We start from the raw sequence: 26,070 nt of genomic DNA on the forward strand, positions 1-26,070 counted from the left end.
TTTCCTAGAACAGTGTATTTTGTCCTACACTAAACGGCAACAATTATCCCTTCTTTCAATGAGTGGACTCAATTGATTTTTGCATAATTGTATCTTCAGCATGAAAATATTTAGTTTCTGTAGCCTATTCCAGTTAAGAAACACTTACCTGGTTCTAGTTTTATTACTTTAATTGCTGCTAGCTCACCAGTGTTGACATTTCGAGCCTACGAACAACAAAAAAAGAAGAATATTTAGAGCAAGAATATTTAGAGCAGAACACAGCAACTAGCTCTTGCATTCTCAACTTGACGTTCTCTGACAACATGGAGTAAAAGAACAACCGAGATACACAAGGTTCTAAAACAGTGAAACTACTTGTTGGGGCTTGGGGGAGGTGTTTAAGCAAAAACAGCCTCAGGAGGAGCCAATAAATATACAAGATGTTTTAATTTGTGTTTCGTGCAAGGTTACAATTTTTTTTTTTCCAAATACACCATTCATTTATTTTTTATTGGGCTTAGAGCATATAGTTTCATTAGATAAGCATCATTATCGAGTTCCGTTATATCCAAAACACTCAAACTACTTATTTAAAATAATCCACATCTGTGCTTACTGACAGTGAACCAAACTCGCATGCTCTTCTCTAGTACGCGTTTGTAGGAAGAACTCTTCCAACAAAACTTCTCATCCTGGATTTATTTTCTAGCAATAAAGCAAGCTATCTCAAAAAAATATCCCACTAGGCAGCTAATTTGTACTGTGAAGCTTTAAGTATGTTCAGGAAACTCTACACTGCCACACAACAGTCCTAAATTATGCAAGTCCTTGACCATGCTGTACTTCCATATTAAAATCCATACACAAACCGACCACTGAGATATAGACTGCAACGCAGTTAACAACATACACAGATCTCACAGCAGACAAGCAGGGCCCAGGAAGCGTAGAGGGCTGTACCCTGCAGTGTATGCGACTGCTTCCAAGACTCCCACAAGAGCGATGCAAAGCTTCCTGCTCATTTCACTATGTGCCCCTTGGTCCTTACTCTCTGCCACTGACAGCATCCTCCCCTTGCTGCAAGGGTGCGAAAAAACACAAGCCAGTAAACAAAAGAGTTTGAGAGCATTCCCCTCATATAAACAGCATCTCTGTGGCCAACTTCAGCAGCAACTACTCAGCAACTTAACTGCATTTTGTACAGGGCTCTGTCATGCAAAGTCTACACTCTACAGAGCAACCAAGGAAGCTAAATTTTTAAAAAGCCATTAAGTAACACAAATTATGGTAATAATGACTTCTCTTCTAGAACTGTTGCATTTGACTACTAACTGAAAACTGAGGAGCCACTTGCCCAGTGCTTTCAGGATACTTCAGTGGCCCCGCACCCAGCTATGGATGGGGAGAGGGCAGCAAAGCTGCTCCCCAGCGTCAAAGCAGTAGCTCCTGAAGGATGCTCAGCTACAGCTTCTCCTCTCCCCAGGGGAGTCTTGGTACCCAGAGCTGCACTGTGCTGGACCACCATTGCACCAACTGCCATGCCCACTCTACCCCCTACACAGGGCACAGAAGGCAAGACCAGTCCTGCTTTTGCTTTTTCACCCCATCCATTTTCAAATTAAAAAAGGCCAGAATCACAGAATTCAATGACGCAGATAGGTGCCCACCTTTACAGTGGCTAATGGTCTCATTTAAGTCACTTTAGAAGCTCAAGGCCTCACAACCTTTATTGACTGACCATGAGACTCACCAAATACTGTAAGGTATTGATTCTTAACATGGCAACTTAAGAGCTGGTTGTGGAACCACAAGTGGAAGGAAAAAAACCCTAAGAGTATAAAAAAAATAGTCAGCAATAGTCTGGAAATGAATGCAGTATATATTTCTGTGTTTAGAGATCTACCCAGGTCATTCCTAGTACAGCCGATCTCAAACCTCTCACTATTCCTTGGTGTGGCAATGCTCTTCTGCAACGCTGGGAGGGAATACCGGCATTTGCAAATAATTTACAGGCCAATGGTTATTAATAGATCCTGAAACCAGTGGAAATCCTATAAAAGTCAAGGAGTAGTCAAAACTTGATAGATTGTGAGAAAAACAGTCAAAAGAAAAAATTTCTCTGGCAGCCTTCCCTTTAAGTCATTATTTGCTCACCCCACCAATGGCAGCAGTGTCTCCACTCATCACTGTATGGTAGAAAAAAGACACTAAAAACATTAATAGCAAAAATAGGAGTTCCCTTTATCTGTACCAGAGAATGAAAGCAACACATGAGAAAGTGGCACCACTGAAGCATGAGCTAGGATTTTTATTCTTTATTTCTTTTTCCAACACATTCTTTTCATAGCGAGAAACAAACACAGAGGCAAGATGTTAATGAATCAAAGGCCAGCATTTTTTAACTTCCAAGATTAACAAGAAAAATTACTGAAGCTTTAACAAAGACCTGAGACTATCAGGGAGTCTTGTTTATACTTAAAGACCCGTTTTGGCGCAACTTGGGCTACTAAGGTAATCAATGAGATACAACTGTAGTGGACACAATTGAGGACATCCTGAAGTTATGCATCCTGCCTGCTGCCAGGATGTGCAAGCCAAGCTGGAAAAATTTCACAGGCTTCAGGAACACTGCTAGTCTAACAAATAACATTTGGTTTTCTTTTCTTTATTTTTAACAATACTGTGTCCAGCTGTCAGGAATTTGTTTCTCTGACTATGGCTCCATAGGTCACTACACTCTGCACAGTGCTATGGCTACTAAAGCAAGATAGAAGGCAGGTAGGGGCTAGTGACAATTTTGGAACAAATCTGATCAAAACATATGAGGATACTCATCACAAAGTCTTATGTGATGGTGATGCCAAAAAATATCAATAGTAGACAGACAGATCTATAGATACATCTGGAGCAGGACATGCAAAAACCCAGCCAAAGGAACAAAGTCCAAGCAGCAGGCAACCTTGCCAAACCTGCGCTCTCCACATCTCATGGCTGATTCAGCCCCCTGCCATCACAAAGGGATTTCTTCTTCACTGTCACGTTCTCAAAAGAACTGTTCAAAATGGTGGGCAGGAAAGAACATTGTGTCTTTTCACCTTCAGCTTAGGCACTGCTTCCTTTCTTCAACACCAGCAGTGGTAGGACTCTTCGGCCAGCTAGTCATTCTCTGGACAAGTATCTGCCTGGGCTCATGAAAGCAGGAAAGGAGGAACAAAACCTGATTTAATGCAGGTCACCAATGTCTTCAGGAACAGCAGGCTACCAACTGCTTACGGGCATAAATTGTTACTAAAGAACACTACTTGAAGTTGATAATCTGAATAAGTTATCACTTTGCATCCTATTCCATTTGGGTTATTAGCATCGAAGGTGGTGTAAGAATATGAATTGCCTTTGTTAATCTGAGTATATAAAAGAGAGATTATTCTGATTGTAGTGACATGAGAGTTCCTTGCAAGGGATGAAGATTAGGTACTCCGACAGGTTTTACAAGATCTCAAACATCTTTGAAATCATCAGTTAGAAACAATTCCTTGCCTAAGCTCACATGAATGAGAGACTGAGAAAGACTGAAGTACCATACGCTTTTCAACAAGTGTTGGAGCTGGCTCTGACTCTTAATTTGAGGGTGCTTGCATGCATACCATATAATAGCTCAGTATGTTGAGGATACTGCCTTATGATTTCATTTAGCATAATCACACCAAAGTTGCCAATTACTTATGGGTTTTTAGAGTGGAGCATCAATAAAGAATAGCTGGCTGCAGAACAATTTCAAATGAGTATTTTTGAGTCGGCAAATGCAACCGAAAATTTCAGAGGCTTATGTAAAAAAACCACACTTTCATTTTTTTGTTTCCACTTGCATCTCAAGTGCTGGAACTCCCAGCTTTTGTGATGAGGTTAACAGCAATAGCTAAGAGTTCTTTCTCCCATCCCTGCTTCCACGATCAGGAGCCTGCAACTAATTCCTTCAAATGCAGATTGCACTAAGTCAATGGGAATGCATTACACAGGTCTTCCAGAAGCAAAGATCAGCCTACAATGCCTGCATCTACACGCAGTCACTTTACTAAATGTACACAGCATTTATACAATGTCTGTTCTGGAAAACCATATAAGGATCCTCACTCTACCAGCAGCTAAAACAACAATACTCTTCCAGAGATCTAGATTGCCATATCTGGGGAGGAGTTAAAAAAAAAATAATCCACCAACCACTAAGTCAAGCTGGAGAAGCACTACCTAATTAAACAGGAAATAATTACTAGTGCCTCTGACAACAGCAGAATATCAGATCAAAACGTTATATAAAAAACTGCCACCCACTAGAAGTAAAAGCTAGAAAAATCCAGGTTTTGTTGTTATTGCGTTATACAAAAATTCCTTAACCAAAGTGACTCAGAACTGGAAAGACCTTATTATTCTGAAATAGAGAAGGAAAGAGCAATGCAGCAGGGCTGTACTTGGATGGGCTCTATTTGGGAAACATCAGCCAAGCAAAAGACATGTATGGTGTGTGTCTGTAAAGAAAAGGAGGGGAAAGAAGAAAAGGAGGAGGAAGGCTAGTATTTAGCACTGCCCCTAATATATGCCACAACAGTAGAATCATAAGGAGAATTCTGTGCAGCTGAACCAGGATAGACATAAGATCCAAGGACGTAAATCTCTTGCCAAGTTTATATTTGTCCTTCAAATGGTAACTGGTAATATAAAGCATATAATGCTGCAACAAAAACCAGGCCAAAAAGCGAAGTCTACAACAGTAACAACAGGTGCTTCTGTTTTTGACTGCTTCCTACGTGAATCGTTGAACAAAATGTAGATGAGTGATTTCTAAACAAGTTGCTACTTCACGGGATAACTGGTCCCAGGGCATAGACAGGCTTCCTAACCAGGATTAGCTCTGCTTTCAGGAAAATGCACCTGAACAGCTTCCCAACCCCCTTGTTTCCAGCACTACGGCCCTTCTCTTCAGCCTCTCTCAAACCCACACGACTCCCCCAGGAGCTGATTCAACTCTCCAAGTCAGCAGAAACCCACCTGCCTCCCTTTTTTGGGCGAGTTTTCTGTCAGGTTAGCTAACCACACTGGCCCAGGCATCTCACTGAGCATGGGAGCTAACGCGAAGTGGCAAGACAGCCAGGAGCAGGGTAGGGAATTGCCCCTCTTGGGCAACAGTGAGCTGTTACATCAGTTCAGCCCATCCTACAAAGTCACAGATGTAATTAACAGGAATTGAACTACTAAGAATTATGCCAAAAATAATTAGGTTCCACATTCTGGTAGGAGGCATGATACCAAAACACAACAGCTACAATTTTAGGAAGCAATGCTTTGATAAAGGTGATGTTAAACAAAAAGATCTGAAAGTAAGGCAAACAAAAATCCCTACGCAAGGCATGGATTCTTGGTTAAGGAAACTACAGTTACAGAAACTAAGCCCTGTAGTACTTACTTAGGACACTAAAAAAGGGATGGCAAAACACCCACCCCTCTCTGCCTGCTCTCTGTCTGCCTAACAAACTTCAAAAGACAATTAAAGCTGAAATAGAGCCTTTGAAACAGACATTTATTCCTAGCAAAGTCAAAAGGAGCTTCAACAGCTGTAACGCCAATCAAGAAGAAAGGAAGACTAACATGCCTATCAAAAAAGCACACAACTAAAAGGCACAGTCTCAATATTTCAGAAGCAGCAAAGCTGTAGAGGAATTGATGCCTTACTGGATCACACCAGGAAAGAGGAGAAAGGGCATGCGTGTGGAGATTTGTTGTGTAGGACTCTGCAAAATGGGAGTTCACCAAAATTCAAGTTCATCTGTTCTGGACACATTATCTTCCAGCAACACACATGAGCCCTACCAGAAAACAGAGATTACAAAACACAGTGGAGAGCAGAAAGCTGTAAGTATTCCCCAGAGATAGCCACAGAATCCAAGTGTTTTAGCGTGAAGCAGTTAAGCTGGTAGCTACATGACTTCCCCCACACCAAAGCCAACTCCCATGCCAAAGGGCTGGGGCTCAGAAAATCAGGCTTTTTCTTTTTTTAAAATGAGACCTCAAGCACAGCGCACCCTACCAAGTTCTGTGTCTTCATTTGTCAACTGGCTGAAGCCATAAGTGACAAGGAACTGAAATAAGGCAGAAATGGTATAACAGATACCTTTGCAGGAACAATACTCTCACTAATCATCACAACTATTTGAATTTCAGTAAAGGGGAAAGTAAAAGTACAATGCTGAAAATCTTCAGAAGGGTCCACCTTCAAATGGTGAATGACCTGTCAGATGGCAAATGAAGTTCAACCTTTATTAAACCAAAACAATTATTTTTTTTCCCCAAGATATGCTGTGATATGAACTAATCGTATGAACAAAAGGAATGGACCTACAATCACCTCAGAATATACTTCAAATCTATGTGCAGTTACTACCAAAATCAAAGGTATTAGGATGGGGGCAAACAGGAAAATTATAGCATTATTATTAACATGATCTCTGTCAGAATACCATGTGCAGCAATTCTAACCCAACCCCCAAAAGAATGGCATACATTACAGAGGGCCTGGGACCAGGGACAATTAGAATGGCAATTTCGTACTAAGAGACAGAAAAGTCTTTCTAAATGAGACATGGAGTAAACACAGAGCAAACAAAAATTAAGCACCACATCATTTAACTCTAGCAATATTTCTTGAAACTGAGCAGGACAGGACTGTGCCTCTATCACAACCAAAAAAAGTAACTCTTCTTTTACACTTTGCTGACCACCCTACGCAATTAAATTCTTTGCAACAGTGAAATACAGAAACACAAAAGACAGAAATGACTTGTACAACAGCATAACTATTTTTCACCCTTTCTAGCAGGTGTCATTTGGGACAAGAATATTTGACAGAAACTGAAGGTGAATTCTGACATGTAACTGTAATCAGAAAAGCAATTTTGCTATCAGTCTCTAAACTAGACTTTAGATGATGATAAATTACTTGACGAATAAGTTTACTGAGACAAAACCACCCAAATGAAAATGTGATATGCAACACTCAAGAATACTCAAATTCCAAAAAAAACACTATTAGCAGATTGTCTGTCTGTGTTTTGTTACAGATACATCAACCATTTGACAAAGTAGTAACTTGATTTCACCATTAACTTTAGCAGTCTTGACATCTCCGTACAACTTAAACTTCTCATAAGAACTTTGCAATATTAATGTTTTAGCTATCTATTGTGGCAACATAACTTCACTGAAAAAAAATGTTAAAACCCAAACATCATCTCTCTTTCAGACTCTCACTGAAAACGGTGTTAGGTCCAGTGTTTATGGCCCTGGGATATATTAAGAACATACATCAGTAATCCAGATAACACTTCATCTCCTACAATCAAACTTGCACTGGTGCTAGTTAGAGGAGACACATTATTGTTGACTGTGCATATTTGATAGAGAGCTAATGCAATGAACAAGTTACCCATTAACTTTCTTGCGATGAATTCGTTATCGTCTTCTCCAAAGCCTCTTTGAAAGCTGAACTTGGGTTGGAGGGCAGATAATTATAAAATATTGGTTCAAGCCAAAAATCCATACTTCCAGTGCGCTAGCACATTTCCGGGTACCAGCTAAACAGGAGGACTCATAGCAGCAGGATTGTATCAATCTGACCCATATCCTTGCTCCCTTCAAGTCTCCATAGTTCAGTCCACACCAAGGCTCTTACTTCAAATTCTAAGATGTCCAGAGTAGAGACTCTGCCTTTTTTTAAATATATATACACATATAAAATTTATTTTTTAAGCAAATCAAACATTTAATCCACGTCCTGTTGTAGCTCAGTTCAACTAAAATGGAGCAAGGAAGTAGATGCCAGTCTGCTCTGCTTTCAGCTCCTCAACACTTTGCCAGGAAAGCAGGTTAAAGAAAGGTCAGCATTTAGCAAGAATGTCAACATAACAAGACTGTCATCTTATTAAGGCAGTAATCCCTACCTACTGCAGCAGAAACACCTCCCTACATGGCTGTCCCTGCTAAGGGGGGGGATCCACAATTTACAAAGAATAGTTTGAAGCTGTCCAAGTAGATCCAGTGCTTGGATCCACTCTGCTGAAATCCCCCCACTGATGAGCACCACTATCACACGGCTAATCTCAGCTTCACACAATTATTTCATCAACCACAAAGTTCACCTACAGACAACAGGTTGAAGCAAATGAAAGAGGCTTTATGAAACCCCTCACAAATTTAAGATAAAGCCTTAGTAAGGTCACATGTGGATGACTTATGACTATATTACTTCCTCTCTGCCACATTAAAAGTGACCAGCTTTCATTATTATTTTGGGGCTACTTTATGCTCCACTTTGAAGGTGCATTGGGCAAGACCTTGCCTCAAAATGAAACAGACAATAGTCCATCCAGGAGAAAAGCACATCTCATTTCCCTACACTGTCCACATCAGAAAGCACTTGCCTCTCTCTCATCTAGAAGAAATAAATAATTATAATACCAGCCTAGTATATCCTGGTCCTGATATATCACCTTCTATCTCAGCTGTCACAGGCAGATTGTAAACATAAACAAATTCACTCAAACAAAGCCTCAAACAAAAGTCACAAGCAGTGCCAAACACTGGCCACTTAGAGAGCACCAACCGAAGGTTACTGCAATGTAGGTATGCTAATCATCTAGAAAACCTTGACAAACCCAGTGAAACTTAACAGGTTTCAGATGCATATGGAATTGCAACAGTAAATATTCACTCCATGGTTAGAGGTAATGTCCTTAAGATTAAACTGTAAACACAGATGACTTGGCTAATTCATATCCATCAAAATCATGTACAGAACACTGCAAAAAATCTGACTGATAAGGTATCAGAGAGTCAACAGGCCAGTTAAAAAGTGCAACAGAAACAGAGCTGAGCACATCAAGATAACAGTTCGCAGAAAAACAAAAAAACAGAGCATAAGGAAAGTAGACATAAAACATCAGCATAGTACACAAATACTCAAAGAAAGCTGGCAAGGTGGGGAAAACAACACGAAACCCCCTTTAAATTAAACAATTAATAAAGCAGGGAATTAGCACACCAAGAGTGAGTAACAAGAGGATTTAGGTCCTGAAACTTTCATAACATTCAAGTGATCTGAGATTAAACCAAAATTGCCCCAGCCCAAACAAGACTTCATTCTAGATGCATTCACTTAAGAGTCAAAGGCAGCATCAGCGCCAATTCTGTGCACCTCAAATTGTGGAATGGCTTTAAATGTTTCCCTACAACCCTACCTACCAATGCAAGTTTTCTTAAACACACATGCTTACCCGGTGATGACACAAACAGACCAGAAGACACCTGGAAAGCACACAGTTAAAGTGATGCTTCCAACTGGCTGCACACGACAAACTTCAGTTCACCCCTCTGCTCTGTCACCAACCAGGAGCAGATAACAACCAGTGTCATCCTACCTGAGGGACAGGCTGCCGCATCCCATCAGGCAAGAGTTCAGCTGGATAAACAAATAAAAACATAAGCTGCAGAGCAGAGAAAAAACTCAAAGTAGGCTATAAAGCCCCAAAAGCCAAACTTATGTTCAGCTACTGTTGCTTTAGCTTTGGTTTTCCTACGTTTCTGAATTTATGATAGGATCATGAAAGATTCTCATCCTAAAAGACACTTTTCCTGACTCCCCAGTTTGCCCTCCGACTGGTCAGCCTCACGTTTTACAGAGACGCAAGCACAAAACACTAGTATTTCCATCCAAAACAGCGACGGGAGCAGCAGCCGGGGTGAACCGCCCTGCTCGCCTTCAAGCACACGATTTAAAGCGACATCGGAGCTGGAAACGAGCGAGCGTGCGCTTCCCGCACCCCCACAGCCCTCGGCTCGGTCTGGAGGGGAGCCGAGCCCCAGGCTCCGCCCGTGAAACAGACGCCCGAGCCGGCACCCAGCAGTGGCAAAAACCGGCTTCTGGCGGGCTCCACGGCTGCAGGAAGCCGGGAGAACGCCACGGACCCCAAGCACTAGAGGCGGCCCCCTGGGGTCGCCCCCTCGCATGGGCCGGCCAAGCGGGAGACGCGGCCGGGCCTGCAGCACGGAGAGGCGCGGGGGGCAGGGCCCCTCCGCGGGGCAGCTGGGGGCGGACAGGCCGGGCGCCCACAGGCCGGGCGCCCACCCGCCCCCACCAGCACTGGGGCCGGTGCGACGGGGCAGACCCCGCTAAAGGGGGGGACGAAGGACGACCTCGCCGCCCGCGACCGCGGGAGACCCCTCAGGGCCGGGAGGGGGGAGTGTGTGGGGGGGTCTCCTGGCAACAGAAGCCCCCCTCAGATTTTGGAGGGGGGACCGGCCCGGTTGCGTGGCAACAGAACCCACACCGGGACGACGACGACAGCCCTCCGCCACCCAGAACGCGGTGCCGCATCCACCTTGTAGACGTCGCCGTAGGTGCCACTGCCGATGCGCTGGATGAGCTCGAAGTCCTCCTGGGGGTTGCGCCGGGACAGGTCGCACACCCGCCCGCCGCCGCTCATGGTGCCAGAGCACGACCCCGCTCGGCCGCAGCCCCCCAGGCCGGGGGAGGAGTGGGGGAGGGAACCCGACACCGGAGCTCTCACCGCCTCCCCCCAGCCCGCTCCGGCAACATGGCGCCGCAGCCTCAGCTCCGCGCAGGCGCGAGGTACGGTACGGCACGGTACGGTGCCCCGCCCCGCTCCTCCGCGGCGGCTCTTGCGCCTGCGCGGGCCGGCACCAGGCGGGGCGGCCTTTCCTGCGCATGCTCCCGCCGCGCTGCGGCCACCCGCTCCGCTCCACGCGACGTGCGGCGGGCGGGCGCGGCGGGTCCCGCCCGGTTCCCCCCGCCCCCCCCTCCCCGGTACGCTGCTCCGCCCCGCCCCCTCGAGCTCCCAGCCCCGCCCCCCGGCCCAGGGTGGGCGTGTGAGGAGCGCTCCGCCCTCGGCACCTCCCTCCGCTTCCGCTTCCGCCTCCGCCGGCAGCGCGCCGCGGCCGTGTCTCAGCCCGGGTGCGCCGGGGCTGCTGCTGGCGCCGACCGCCGGTACGACACCGACCCGCGGCGGCACCGGCGGCGCTCGCAAGGGCGGCTGCCGCTCCGCCGCTTCCCCCACCCCGGGCTGCGCCGGCCGGTCTTCGCCACGCACGCCGGGCTGTGGCGGCCCCGCTGCTATCTGGGCATCGACTCCCGCCTCGACGGCCTCGTCCGCAGGGGGGAGCGGCGCTGCCGGCTCGGGGACCCGCCGGGTTCAGCCCCTATGCGTGCAGCCGGGGACCCAAAAAGCCTGCCCCGTGCCCGTTCACCGGGATCCCTCCTCCCCTCCCCCCCCCGCCCCGGGAAAGACAGCACCCGAGCATGCAGCCGGCACCCCCCAGAGCCAGCACGGGAACCGCAGTCCATCCCCGGAGCCCGCGTACGCAGCTGGGGATCCGCAAATTGACCGGCCCCAGTGCATGCAGCTGGGGACCCCTGCAGCACCCAGGGGACCCTGCCACGCTGCCCCCGTGCACCGGGGACCACCTCCCCTCTCCCCTGGTGCCCAGCCCCTGGTCTCCAGCTTGGGACACGGCACTTCTGTGCATGGGACCCCAGCGCTCCCTGCCCCAGTGCACAAAACTGGGAACCCGCTGGGGTCCCAGCATTGCCCAGTTGCCCACAGTGCCAACTCCTGCGGGAGCTCCTGGGGCCCTTGCCAGCTCTTGTGGGGTATCTGTCCTTCCCCAGCCGGGCATGGGAACCACATGTTATGGATGTGCCCGCATCTGCACCATGCTGTGCACCCACCGGTCCCCTGCACCGTGGGCACAGCATCTGTGCATACCTGTCCAATGAACCCTGGTTGGGCAACGTCTTCCCCTCACCTGCAAGACTGCTTCACCTTATTTTGTGACTTTTTGGAGTGTTGTGCATGGCCCCACATGACAAAGTGTGCACCGCCTTTCCTCTTACACCAGCGCTGCTAGTCCCACTTCCACTCCCATCTTGCACGTGAGTTTCCAGCGTGGTGGTGTAGGCATGTGGGTTCTTGCCTCTATCCCTGGCCCTCACCCCCTCTATGCAGGGAACAAGTGCCAGACAGCTGTGGGAAGGCCTCTCCCCAGATGTGCAACCCCTGGAGCATGGCTCTGCGGCATGTGGCTCCTAGGCACCTCTTGGGCTCTTTAAGGGTGAACCAGGCATGGCTTTTCCAACCATGCTCCTGCTGCCAGTGACTGATGGGTGAAATAAGAAGAGTGGGTCAAGGGGGGACTTTGGGCACAAAGATGCACCATCTGCTCATCACCCCTGCCAGCCTTGCCAAGGATGTTGCCACGGGGGACCCTCCTCTCCACTGAGAAGGTGCATGGCCCCATTTCAATGTGTGATTATCAGAGCAGAGAAGCAGCTGAGGGGGTTGAGCTCTGGCAGGTGTAGCAGTGATGGCTCTGAAATTGCATAATGTCTGTAGGTGCATTTGTCCCTCCAGCTGCCCTGGGCCATGCAGTTCTGTCCTTGGCTTTGTTTTTATGACTTTTGCTCTCACCAGTAAAATGGTCTCAAACCTGCCAGAATCAGATTCAGGCCACTGTGATTTTTCCTGGCACGTGACCAAGGTTTTTTGGGGCACGCTGTGCTGCTTTCTGCTAAGGAAGAGCCGGGACAGGCAGCGGGCATAGATTAGCTGGATGGGGCTGCCACAGATGCTCCAAGAGCTGATCCAAGGGGACTGGACTCTGGGACAAGTTCATGAGTAGCAGCAGCTCTGAATGAGCTATGGAAGGAAATGCCAGGGAGTTTGAGCTCTGTCCGGAAAGGCTAACAGACATCCTGTTGCGGAGCACCAATAACCTCGTCACCTGCCTGCTCTTGCCTCTCAGTCTTCATTTTTATCTCATTAGAGGGGAAATGGGTTATAGTTTTTCCCATGTTACATCCTTGACAAGTTCTGCTTGGGTGGAAATGGTTATGAATGAAGCAAGCAGGGTTATTTTTCCCCTTAAATCCTGCTTTCTATCCATGGCAGCTGCCTGCGCTTCCCCCGTTCTTGTAAAAACACCCACGGGTTTCTCTGGGAGTGTCTGTGTCCCTTCTCCTTGCTAAGAGAGATGGAACTGAGAGATGTGCCATCCACTGCCTTCAGACACAGGTCAGATCAAATGGGTGTTGGGCATCATTTCCTTCCCTAAGCTTTGGAGTGACTTCTGCTTTCTCTTTTCCCTCCTATTCCTTAGATGTGGCTATGGTAGGACAGTCAAGCCATATGCTGCAGGGAGGCAGACTGGGCTTCTCTTCAGCACTGTTCAGAAACGTCAGACAAATTAGATAAAACTGCATTTAGGTGTTAAACGTTTTTGTGACAGTTCAGCCAATGCTCTTGCTTTAAGAGTTCTTCTGGAGATGGTGGGGGATTTGCTGTGACATTTGACTTCTGTGCCTCCAGGGATCACAAGCCCCAGCTGTAGTCAGTGGCACCCCACAGCCACAGAAAATACCTTGCTGAGGCTGTATGCCTTGTTATTTCCAGCTGCATTCACAATCCATCCATTCTGCTGCTGCTGCTTACATCCAAAATGCCACTTAGTGCTCTACAGCCTTAAATACTGGCCACTGCTTGAAGCAGGAGCACTGGCTCCTCAGCCGGCATGTGTTGGCAAGCTCCACCTGGGTGACACCAATGCAGTTTGCCGTGGTTGGAGACCTCTTCCCACCCCTCCGTCATCTTTCCATTGCAGATGAAAGGGTGAGGTGCTGCATCTGACAGTGCTGTGGAGGGAAGGTATGGCCTGGGGCCAGCCTGTCCCTTTCACTTATGGGACTGGAGCCACGGTGAGACAGAGGGTGTCCTTACGGGGCCACAGAGCACCTGCTTGAGCCTGGTGAGATTAGTCGTGGAGGCAGGCAAGTGCTTTCTGGAATGCTGATGTCTGCCTTGGTCGGGGGAATAGCTGCAGTTTGTGTCAGTCCCAGGGCAGGTTGATAATGGTTGTAAGCTGTGCCCCAAAGAAAGCGTATGAAGGAAAGTTTAAATTTAGAGGGCCCAGTTTGCTCCAGATGTGAGAGGCCCATGTACACAAGTCCCATCCTAGTATACTCCTGTTGCAGTCACTCCTGATGTCCAGGGAGAAGAGCTAAGCCTCAAACTTTTAGGGATGACTCTAAGAGCATAAAAAAGCAGCAGTACAACCTGGACATTTTTCCCCTCTCCCTAAACATGAAGCTTTTTATGTTGTGCTTCACAGATAAAAGAAGATAAATCTTTCCAGCATGACATTGACAGTCTGAAGACTTGGCTTCTTCAGTGGTCTCTTCCTCTTTAACATCTCCCCAGAGCAGCTGTCCATCCCCTGGTCCCTCCTGACAGCAGCCAGCATCTCTTGGGTACCACTTCCTTGCAGTATCTGACATTGACTCTCATCTGTTCTGGTATGCCTTTCACTGGTTGCTCCCCGTTCAGCTGAGCAAGTCTATCTCCACCCTGCCAAGCACCCAGCACTCTGGCTCAAGGAGGGGCTTCCATCCAGCATGAGAGCCTTTGCACTCCATTCCTAGTTTATCTGTAAGCAGCCACACAGCCTGAGACTGCCTGTTAAAGCAGCCACCTCTGTGGTGTCACGCTGAGGAGCAAGGTGCCAGTGACAGCTCCTGCCGGTATTTGCTCTGTGAAGAATCCAGAAGGCAAAAATGCCTTTTGTCATGGTTTCAGCCCAGCCGGCAACAAAGCACCAGGCAGCCATTCACTTGCTCCTCCTGCTGTGATGGGATGGGGAAGAGAAAATCTAACGAAAAGCTCGTGGGTTGAGACAAGGACAGGGAGGGATCACTCAGTAGTTATGGTCACAGGCAAAAGACAGGCTCAACTTGGGGAAGAAACAAAATCAATTTAATTTACTACCAATCAAATCAAAGGCTATGAGGAAGTAAAACCCAACCTGACAACACCTTCCCCCCGGGGAGCCCTCCCGCCTTCCCGCCTCAACTCCACTCCTGCTTCTCTCTACCCCCTCCCCACCAGCAGCACAGGGGGACGGGGAATGGCCTTGGGGTCTGCTCATCCCACCTTGGCTCTGCTGCTCTTTCCTCCTCAGGGGGAGGACTCCTTGCTCTTCCCCTGCTCCACTGTGAGGTCCCTCCCATGTGAGACAGTTCTTCACGAACTGCTCCAGTGTGGGTCCTTCCCACGGGCTGCAGTCCTTCAGGCACAGACTGCTCCAGCACGGGCTTTCCCACGGAGTCCTGGCCATTTTGGGCAGCCTCCGCTACCCTGCTCCTCTCCACAGGCTGGGGGGGACAGCCTGCCGCCTCCCCGCAGGCTGTGGGGGCATCCCCTCCTCCCCCGCTCCTCCTCCTTCCCTGACCTCGGGATCCGCAGAGGGGTTCCTCTCACGTCCCACTCCCCCGACTCCCTCACGGGGCGTTCCCCTTCGGAAATCTCTTCTCCCAGAGGCGCTACCGCTGTTGCTGAGGGGCTCAGCCTGGGCCAGAGGCGGGTCCAGCTCCGAGCCGGGGGAGCTTCCAGCAGCTTCTCATAAGGAACCACCACTGCAGTCCCTCCCCTGCTACCAAAACCCCGCCACACAACACCAAAACATCTTTTTTCAGGGAAATGGTGCCCCAGGGCAGCAATGGCTGCAAGGCTGAGGTAGGGCACGTCTCCATGGTGTTTGCCAGATGGTGACCCTTTGGGTATACTGATCGGTGGTGCAGCATGTGACAGCTGGAATCCAGCCAGACCCCTGCACTGCTTTTTCCTTCCTCTCTCCACACCTTGGAAAAAATTAAAGCTTGCACGAGTTCCAGCCCACCTTCCCCCTCCTTCCCGCTCCCCTGCAAGTTCCATGGTTCAGCCAACACTGCCACTGGCCAGCACGGGCTGCTTGGGAGAAGTTGGTGATAGCCAGTTCCCAGCAGGCAGGGTTCCTGCCCACGATTTTGCATTAGTCAAAGCACTGTTTCTCCTGCTGCAGTGCAGGCCTTTTCTGGGAAGGTTCTGTCTTTGCCAGGAGAGGCACAAGTATAGCATGAGAGGAAAACACTGATTGCCTTGCCTTTGCTCAGCAGCCCAGTACTACCCATTTCCCCATGCTTCTACATGTCTGTGTGGAAATACTCATCTGTGTCTTTCAGAGAGAAACAGTATCGTTTTGGAAGGGGCAAGGGGGAGGGAAGAAGTCAGGCTCCCGTGTAATAGATGATGTTTTATGAGTGCTGCTGGCCCTCTGTGGTCTTGGGAGGATTCAGGACACGGGCGCTGGTACTGGGAGAAGCTGGGCAGAGCTAATTACTCAGAGGAGAAAGGGTGGGCAGGAGCTGAGCAGATGGTAAAAGGATGGGGAGGAGGACAGCAAGTGACAAGGACTAGCTGTGGGAAAGGGGGTAATTCCCAGCACTGGGAGGGGACACTGGTGCTGGTTACCTGGTGTGGGAACGCCTCATCTTCCTCTCTGGCAGGCATCGCTCAGAGATGCACTGCTATCAAGTACCACTTTTCCTAGCTGGTATATTTGCATAACATCTGCTTCAACCTGATGAAGATGATCCACCAAGATGAATGGCATTTGCACCGTAAGTGTTCAGCATGGCCCACTCCTCCCTGGTGAGGCCCATGGCTCCTGCTCTCCCCTTCACGTGAAAAATGCAACGAGACACTAGTTTGCAGAGGAGGGGGCTGAGGAGGCAGGATCCCACCAGGCCCCCAACCATCAGCAATTTCACCCTCATTTTTACATGCAGGCCAGCATGGTCGGTCGAGGAAAGTGTGAACACCACACACAACGGTTTTTAAGCTTGTTGAATGTAACCTGCTCTTTGCCACCTTTCACAGGCACATCACCTCCCCCCTTGCCTCTCCAGGGGTCTGCAGACACCAGCTTGAGAACCTGCATTCTGGTGTCACCAGAAAAGGTCCAGCAGGAGAGGTAGCAGAAGCTGACGACAGAAGCCAATGACAGAAGCCCTGTGCTAAACAATTATGGCAGACCCTGTCTGCATGGAAACTCCCTGGCATTTAGGAACTGGAGCATTTCTGTCCATCCAGGTTACTTTAAATTTAAACTCTAGAAGGAAATAGAGAACAAAGAGTGTATCACAGTGTGTCTGTATAAAACCATGTTGCACCCACATCCTGAAGGTCATATGGCTGAAGCCATATGATTATATGGTTCATATGATAGTGGGAAGTTTATAGCACATCTACAAAACCACTAGTTTGTAGCAGCCTTGCTACAGTACCACTTTCTACTTAAGAGGTACTCACTGGCAGGTCTGGGATTATGCCTACTGTGGGTCTGCCTGGCACAGGGCAGCTGCACTCCTGGCTATTTCTAGGTGTCCCTCCACTTCTTCCTGCAGTGGAAGGCTTGTCCATCGTAATCCCCGCTCTTAATTTCTTGGGTTTGGTGCAAACAGACTTGAGAAAGATCACAGCGCATGGCTGCAGATGTTCTTCTCTGCGAGTGCATCATGGCAGCAGTCAGCTTCTTCTGGGAGGAAAGCCTCACCCGGCGCATTGCAGGTCTGCTGTTCCTGGGGACAGGTAATGAGTCGTTCTAGCATGCTAATTATGGATGAAGGCTTCACCAGTTTTCACTTGGATAGGCAGCATGCGCTGCCAGTGAGTGGAGCATGCCTTCCCTTCTGATCTCCAGTTACTGTGCCGTGCTTGAAGCGAGTCGCTTACTCATACAAGTGGAATAACCAATAATTAGAAACATAAAAACCTGTGAAAAATGTTCTAGGCCTCATGCAGCAGCAGGAAAGGACCACGGGGCTAAAACAACTGCTCCCTCGTCTTTATGTATATAGCGATCTCTCTCTTCTCCAGAATGGAATGGTCCCTTGCTGCAGTGGCAGTCCTTGATGGTGGACTAAATATTTCTTTTAACACTGAAGTAGGAAAGAGAAATACTTTAAAAAAAAAGTCTTAGTCATAAAATTAGAGGTTGTTTAGAGGGGAAGGAAAGTAAAATCCATGAACATGAATCCAGCATGAGTTTGAACCATCCAAACTCACGAGGCTAAGCACACCACCTTTTCTTGTGCCAGAGGAAAAATTTTGATTTGAGAGGCTGTAACGCTATTTTTTTTAATACACCTGGAAAGCACAGGCCTGAGGAAGGGCTCATTGTTGCATGGGTAATTTAGCTGCTTAATGAAAAACACACACAGCCTAATGAAAAGTGGCCCAACAGAAACCCTAGGCTGGGAGAAGTGTGTCGGCAGAGAGCTGGGGAGTGATTTAGCCTGAATGGTTCCCCTGCAGAGGTATGTGGAGGGCCACCTGTGGAGGTTGATTACCTGCTCAATAACCTCCAGATCAGATATACACGCAGCGCATGCAGAACAATTTCCGCTAGCTGCTCTGAGCAGTGCAGCAGGCTCTGCTCCGGCAGAGGGGATTCATCATCATGCCAGCTTGCACAATGTAATTGTGTCCCGTGGGTCAGATCTGATCACAGAGGCTTTGGCTACCTTGCTCTATTTGAAGGGCAGGCAGGACTGAAGTCACAGAGGAGACTCTCCTATTCTTAAAAGTAGCAACCAAGAAGTTTGCTGGATGCAATTCACAACCACAGAGCTATGGCTTAGCCTTGCATAACTGGGTAATACAGGAAAACTTTATGAATGCTGGTAATTATCACCTGTGTGCTACCCAAGATAAATTATACCAATAAAGCTGGGTGCAACTTATTTGAGTAGTAAGGCCTAACATTTATTTTGTTATTCATGCTATGCTACATCTCAAAATAACAATATGATTATTTCATTTACAGGAACATTTTGCATTGTATCTCTGTGCACTTATGCAGCCAGCACATCATATGACCTAAACCACCTCCCCACATTCATCTCTAATCTTCCCAATGATGTAGAATATGGATACAGCTGGTCTGTATTTTGTGCTTGGTGCAGTCTGGGATTTACAGTAGCAGCTGCGTGTCTTTGCACAGCTTACCCATTTGTTAGCAGGGACATTATGCAGCCTCCGTGTGACTGCCCACCTGCCACTAACACCCTTCAGTGATGGCTGAACAGTATTTTTCAGGACTTACTCGAAGAAGCAGAAGTGAAGGGAAAACTCAACTCAGGATTCCAAGCACAAAAGGCTGATTCTTCAAAATCTGACCACCACATTTTACTGGTTCAGCAAGCTGTTCTTCCATGCTGCCCAGCAGTGAGATTTGAAAAGGAGACAGCTCTCAAAGGATGGAGGTAGCTCCGTATTAGATGCTTCAGTTCAGCATGCCAAGTCCATGCAGAGGAAGATATTTGCACTGGAAGGTAAAGGGAGAGGAAAGTTGCTGTAATAATTAAGGGCTATTTCTGTTTTTCAAGGATCTGTACATAAAGAAATTAAGGAAAAAGCACTGTTGCCAAATGAATCCTAGTCAGAATTATACCCCCTTCCCCAGGGCATCATCTATAATGATTTAATTCACCACCTTCCACATCTGACCCTAAAGGAAGGCTGCCCCTCTCCTTCCAAAATGCCCACACAGACCTTTTTCATTTAAATCAATGTGTATCTGTGTCTCTTTGTGCATCCTTTGTACATGAAGTTCCCGTGTAATTTGTAAATAACCAGGATTTCCATTCTGAGAACCCAAGCTGCACTGTGAGAAAGATTAAATTACTCCTGCCCATTCCTGGATGCTCTCTTGGTTATGAGGCATTTGTCAAGCTACAGTATCTGTAGTAAAATACCTGCCTCTGTCAAAAACATTTGTGTCAACTGCAATTTCACGGCCTGTAAGTCAGAGAAAACTCATAAACCAGGAGGGTCATAGCCTGGACAGTGCTTGCAGCAAGCATCCCTACAGGGCAGTGCACCTTCCTGGAAGTAGAGCCCCAGAAAATCTCTCCTGTTTGAGCCAAGAACCCACCCATGGCAATAGAGGGATGGGGAGATGCAAGAAAGGGAGTGGATTTGTATTTTCCAGTGCTTAATGGCAGGGACACATGAGTTAACAGATGAGAGCGCCATGCTATCTATCACACAGCGCTCAAGCTGACAGAGCCCGTTAGTCCCCACAATTAAGAGACTTCAGTGCTATGTTGATGCATCTGTCACAACTCATCCAAAGCTACAATCCTCTGCTGTCACCTAAAAGCCACTGCATGGCATCCATACATCCATCGTTGCCAGAGCAGTGTTTCACACCTGCTGGGCACAGGGAAAGAGTTGGACAGGCCCCTGGAAGGTCCCCCAGGCTGCCTTGCAGAGGGCACAGGCTCTGTCAGGAACGGAGCAGACCCTGCTGAGGGAGCACAGTGATCACAGAAGCCAATTCTGCAGTAAGGGTGGATGGTACAAGATGAACACAAAAGGGAATGGTGGGGGGAAAGGGTCAGATACAGAGTATTGTGAGCTGGGAAGAGAAGAAGGGAGATGTGAGAGAAAGGTTGGTTGAAGGGCAAAGTGATGGGAGAGGAAGGAAAGGAGGGTGAGAGGTAAGGGTGGTGAAAAAGAGAAGTATTGCCTTAGCACAATAACCATCAATTAAATGACAGCAGAAGAAGTCAGTGCCAAAGTAGGCTGAGAAACACAATCATACAACGTAGGCCAAACCCCAACAGATCAATTAATTGATCTGGGAGCAATCAAGATGCCAGGAAGCAATGGCAGGAGAAACCAGCATCAGCACTAAGCACAGCTTTGGGGCCAACCTTCCCTGCATTTCTCTGCTTGGCTTCACCACCGAGCACAGAGCAGCCTCTCTCAGCGAACAGTTAGGTCCTGTTGGAGTCAGCTCATACCTGTTTACGTGGTTGTCTGTGGTGGGTTGACCCTGGTTGGATGCCAGGTGCCGACCAAAGCCACTCTATCACTCCCCCTCCTCAGCTGGATGGGGGAGAGAAAATATAACAAAAGGCTCGTGGGTCAAGATAAGGGCAGTTTAATAAAATGATAGTAAAGGTCGCGCGCGAAAGCAAAGAAAAAACAAATGATGTTACTCTCTACTTCCCATCAGCAGGCGATGTCTGGCCACTTCCCGGGAAGCAGGGCTCCAGTACGCGTAGTGGTTGCTCCAGAAGACAAAAATGCCCCCCCCCTTCCGTCTCCCTTCACTTAGCTTTTATATCTGAGCTGACGTCATATGGTATGGAATATCTGTTTGGTTAGTTTAGGTCAGCTGTCCTGGTTATGTCCTGTCCCAGGATCTTGCCCTGCCCCAGCCTGCCATTGAGGGGAGGGCAAAAATGTTGGAGAGACAGCCTTGATGCTGTGCCAGCACTGCTCAGCAGTAGCCAAAACACTGGTGTGCTGTCAACACCTTTCTAGCTACTGATGCAGAGCACAGTGCTGTGAGGGCTGCTATAGAGAGTACTAACTCCATCTCAGCCAGACCCAATACAATCTCCACCCCTTATTCCATACCATTTGCGTCCTGCTCAGGTCCCACATAATTTAATACAGATATCTTCTAACCATACTATTGTATTTAATTCTCATTACTGAAATCCTTTCTTACCAACACTTACAACTGAAACTACATACTTAAACCACTTTTATACCCAACGTACAGATTTATACATTCTTATTAATTACTATCCCCTGTCCTTTAAGAGATAGATATTCCATGGGCTTCTTCCACTCCTTCAGATGTTCACACAGAGGTTATGACTTGGGCCCCATCCATCAAGATGAGTGGTCAGGACAGGAGAAGCAGTACGTTCAATCGTTGGGCACCAACGCCGGCTTGGTTTGGGTCACCGATGCACTTGTCTGGTTCCTTGCAAAGTTCACTCCTCTGTAGTTCAGGTCATTCCTGCTACATTACTTCCTGCAACATACAACTCACAGCACAGATTATTTTTCCCCCAAGGTTAAATGTCCTTGAGGCACACACTTCCCCCTTCCCCCTACCTTGCCTGAGTCCTAGCAAGAGCCCATCTCTAGTGACCTGGTGGAGAGGGACCTACAGCACTCCTTTAGCACCTCTCACGTTTTGACACTCTCTGGGCAGCACCAAAGCTTGGCTGTAGCTACCTAAGCTAGTATGTGAGGTCTGAAAATCAGAGAGGGAGGTGATGCTATGTGGGAGAGCTGTGACCATGACCGCAGAAGAACAGGAGTTGAGGGCTAATCACTCAGAAATCACTCTCCAGCCCGTTAACAAACTAAACATTGCGCAGGCTCATAGAAGTACACGGGTGACTGTCATTACATCTGCCTCCATATTAGAGGGATCAGCACTGTAAAAATACCTGCAGTTAGCAAGTATTCATGTTGCATTTATGAGCATTTTCATTCCAGTACACACATTATGAAACAATATTATCGTGGTAGGAAGGCTAGGTACGTATTCCAGCAAGGAAGACTGCTTTGCTGCTATATTAATACCTTATATTATAGTGCAATAATCCTGTGCTCTACAGAGTCTCAGACTGCTTCATTGGAGGGGGAAAAAAAAAAATGTATTGCTTTAAAAGGCTTGCAGTATTGGGTCAATACTGCAGATCTTGCAGCAAATCCTTGAAACAACATAAACTCACCATGCTCATCTGAGCCTATCCAAAAAAGTATTCACCGTGGCCAGACCAAGGGTTCTCTGCTGTGCCTGGCTAATTCAACAGCAGGGCACCCTGCTTGGGAGAACCAGTAATCCTCAAACATAGCATTAAAGAAGGTGAGACAAAGGCTACAGAGACTTTTGTGAAACTGAGCATAAGAAGAGAATCATACCTTCCTGAGCCTCCAAAGAATTTCTACAAGATCTTAGATATTTCTGCAATGACTTCAGGAGATAATCTTACAGCAAGTGACTCCTAACAGAATTTTCAGATGCCTTTAGGAATAAGGACGGACTCTAGTAATCTCTCACCCTCATATGCAGTCTCGAGAAAGCATGTGCCTGAGAAACAGAGGAAAACCAGACTGAGGAGATGGGGAAGTCGAGAACGTTATCTGCAGTAGCTGCTCTCGTTCGACCAGATCAAGACTGGCAGAGTGTTAGCAGAGGTACGGAATAGATGTGAAAGCCTCCGACATTTCTGCCCAGCGGGTAACACTGTGGGATGTAAATGGTAAGACTGCGTGCATTTTTTTCGCAACACAGTAAAAAGTGAAGTTAAAAATACCAAATCCATCAGACCGAAAAGATTTCCATCCTACTCAAGTTATGAGAGGAAAAAATCCTCTCAGGAGATTGAAGGAGAGGTACTCCATAAACACGCACATCTGTGGTTCCCAACCCCATCGTTCAAAACTTCTGTCATCAGTTTATTTTCTCCCGTGGGTCTTCTCCAATTCAGTAGCTGTCACTCCAGTGAAAACCACAACACAAAGCTGACATTTATTGAAGGTGGGCAGGGCCCTGTGAACTCTACTGTGGCACTGCAGGTGAATCTAAACATCATCTTTACTCACAAATTTCCATTCAGTTCAGTGAAAGCAGAATTGCCTCTGAGGTGTGGGAATAATAAAGAGAAAATTCTCCTTTTGGTTGCACCTAAGAACAGGCTTGCAGAGGCGCTGGTGGGAAGCCTGCTGGAAACCAAGGGGCCGTGTGGGAGTCAGGGAAAGCAGATTATGCTTTCCACCACCTAGAAAAGCAGCATGTGGATGGGGGAGGAGGAGCGAGCAAGAGAGGAGGAGCTGAGACTTTGCCAGACGAAAAAGGAGGGCCCCGTGGTGCTGACCACCCAGGAGTGCTCCGGGATGTCACGGGGAGGCTGGCACGCTGGTTCGAAGCACAGACCGCTTTCCCCTGCTCCTTTTCCATGCGGGCACCAGGACACGGTAAAGCAAAACCCGGGCAAGGTCGAGCAGGACTTGAGTGGCACGAGTGAAGGGGACAGGTGCCCGAGCGATCTTCTCTTCTGTCCTGCCAGTCAGAGGTAGGGGTGCGTAATCGAAAAAGCCAGTCGAAGAAACTCTGAGGCTCAATTTTGGAGTTTTAGAAAGCAGGCATTCTTTATTGCAGCGCTGGATGCACTGGGGGGGTAGTTCCTCCTAGTGGGCATACCGTTACCTACAGCAAGACAAGCTTATATGGTTCTAATCATATACTTATTAATGTTATCCTTTGGGCATGCGCAGTGTGGCTCATCTCTTTTTCCTAGTTAGCTGGCCTCGGCAGGTTTTAATGGCTGGATGCACCAATGTCTGTCCCAGCGGCAGGTGGGGTCAGGGCTCTGCCCTTCGTGAGACCCCCAGCTCCCGGAGTGGCGGCTGGAAGATGGGTAGGTCAAAGGACCCTGATGGGAGCCCTGCAGGGCCTCATCCCTTGGACCGACGGGCACCTTCCCTTGTCACACAGAGTATCTCATGGGCTGGAAAAGGGATGCTCTGGAGAGCTTCTGGCAAATCTCTGGAGAAGAGCTTCTCCCCGCCCCTCTCCCAGGGGCTTTCTCGGCTCTGGTGCCCTTCCCAAGGACAGCCCCACAGGTGGGTGCAGCCAGCATGGCAGGAAAGAACAGGCTGTTTCCCGGTGCCCCCCGCGCTCCCTCCCCGTCCCACACAGGCACGGAGTGGTTCTGGAGAAAGAGCTTTTAAAGGGAAAGACAAAAGAAAAGGTCCCACCAAAGCTGCTCTAAACCCACCCTACCCCCCACCCACCTCCCAGCCACCCCCTCAACCCCCCCCAACCAATCCACCCCCCTCCCCTCCCACCCCCCACTCCCCCCATCTCCATCTCAACCCCGTCTGATCCCCCCTCACACCCCCATGTCGTCTGCCAGAGCCCTGCGCTTGCTGGGTGGCATTGGCAAGGAGCTCTGCGCCTGCCTCTTCCTCGGCTGCTCTGCCGTGGCAGACGGGGATGGTGGCAGGTCCATCCCCGCATCCTTCCACGGCTCCTGGGGCTCCATCCCGACGATGTTAAATATGTCGACGCTCAGCGTGGTATAGGAGCTACTCTCCTACCCGAGACACGCTATCCCTGTGTTTGTTGAGCTGCCAGAAACAGTGTCACACACCCGTGTGAATCCTGTGTTCCAAAGTGAGGCCTTTGGAAGAAAGGGCTAATGCAAACCAGCCAAAGGGATCTTCTCTGTAGGGCTAAGGCAGCATTTTGCCAAAGAGTCGCCTGCTGCTCCAGGGTGTCCCTTGCCACCTGCTGACTCTGACATTTCTGTTGTAGGCACCCGTTGCTTTGGCTCCAACCACCCCAGGGACCACAGTAGACTCACTGGGATGCACAGAAGGACTAAAGAGCGTTTCAGAGGAAAGAAGGTAAAATGAGTCAGCTTTGGGTAAATCAAGAACTGATTCTAGTTGATCCTGGCTTTACCTACCTAATCATACTGTAGGATGGAAAGGTTTGCAGGCTCCCCCCCAGGAAAAGGAAAACGGAAAGAAAAGAAAGAGAAAACAGGCCTGGGCAGAGGAGGAGGAATGCCAACGAGAAAAGAAAAGAAGGAAGAGAGAAAGAGATGGGGACTTAAAAGAAGCAGGAAGGTCCAGCAGGTCAAGAAGCCCAGGTGTGTACCAGGCTCTGCTGCCCATCTTTCCCAACTCTCGGCGCTGCTGCAAGTCAGTCCGACCCGCTGGCAAGGGACGGTGCTGCGCGGGGCTTGGAAATAACTCCATGGCTGCAAAATCATGAGTGCAAAACTCCAACTCCATGAGTGCAAAATTATCGTAGCGTTTCCCACCTGCCTCGTGACCTGCCCCAGATTGAAGATTTTTGGGGTTTGATTTTTTTTTATATTTTTTTCCTCCTCAGGTAGTAGGAAGTCAGGTTTCCCAAAGTTTTGGGGGTTGGGGTTTTCAGTTTGGATTTTTTCCCCTACCTTCTGCGCATTATGTGCTCGAGTGGAAAGTAGATTCGAATGAGGAGCTTCCTTTTGAGGACTAAAGGATGCCTCAGTGCCTTGTTGCCGTTGTAGCTGTGCGTGTAGCTGTAGTAGCAGACATCTCTTTTCTTATTTTTAATATTATTATTATTATTTTTAGGTTTTGACTTAAACCAACCCTTGTCCGCCTAATTAAGCTTTTTTTATTGTCTGACACCAGATCTCACAGGGACAAACACAGCAGCAGTATCTAAGCAAGGGATCAGGCTGCATGTGCTCAGAGGAGTGGTGGGATTTGGTTAAGCAGCCTTAATTTGTGGATGTCTGCAACTCTTGCATCTCACGTTACGGCCCTGTTTGCGATG

At 48.3% G+C, this 26,070-nt stretch overlaps 2 protein-coding genes across 7 annotated transcripts in view; one reads left to right on the top strand and one right to left on the bottom strand.

Moving 5' to 3' along the window:
- Window positions 1-10,641, bottom strand: part of MAP4K3 (mitogen-activated protein kinase kinase kinase kinase 3) — an 86,085-nt gene extending 75,444 nt beyond the window's left edge. For all 6 annotated transcript variants that reach the window (XR_007508199.1, XM_049817848.1, XM_049817847.1 and 3 more), the window contains exons 1-2: window positions 10,407-10,641; window positions 149-206 (exon numbers count right to left, since the gene is read on the bottom strand). Coding sequence is in view for 5 of the 6 variants with exons in the window: in XM_049817848.1 (XP_049673805.1) it covers window positions 149-206; window positions 10,407-10,511 (163 nt within the window). In the remaining variant the exon portion in view is untranslated. The remainder of the gene's footprint in view (window positions 1-148; window positions 207-10,406) is intronic.
- TMEM178A (transmembrane protein 178A) lies at window positions 10,623-18,989 on the top strand. The gene is given in 7 exon segments (XM_049817685.1): window positions 10,623-10,662; window positions 10,906-11,192; window positions 11,686-11,695; window positions 16,418-16,531; window positions 17,375-17,393; window positions 17,395-17,501; window positions 18,739-18,989. Coding segments are annotated over 7 exon segments (828 nt in total).
- Window positions 18,990-26,070: the final 7,081 nt, after the last annotated feature.

This window comes from Accipiter gentilis, chromosome 15 (assembly GCF_929443795.1).
Source record: "Accipiter gentilis chromosome 15, bAccGen1.1, whole genome shotgun sequence".
NCBI classification, from domain to species: domain Eukaryota; kingdom Metazoa; phylum Chordata; class Aves; order Accipitriformes; family Accipitridae; genus Astur; species Astur gentilis.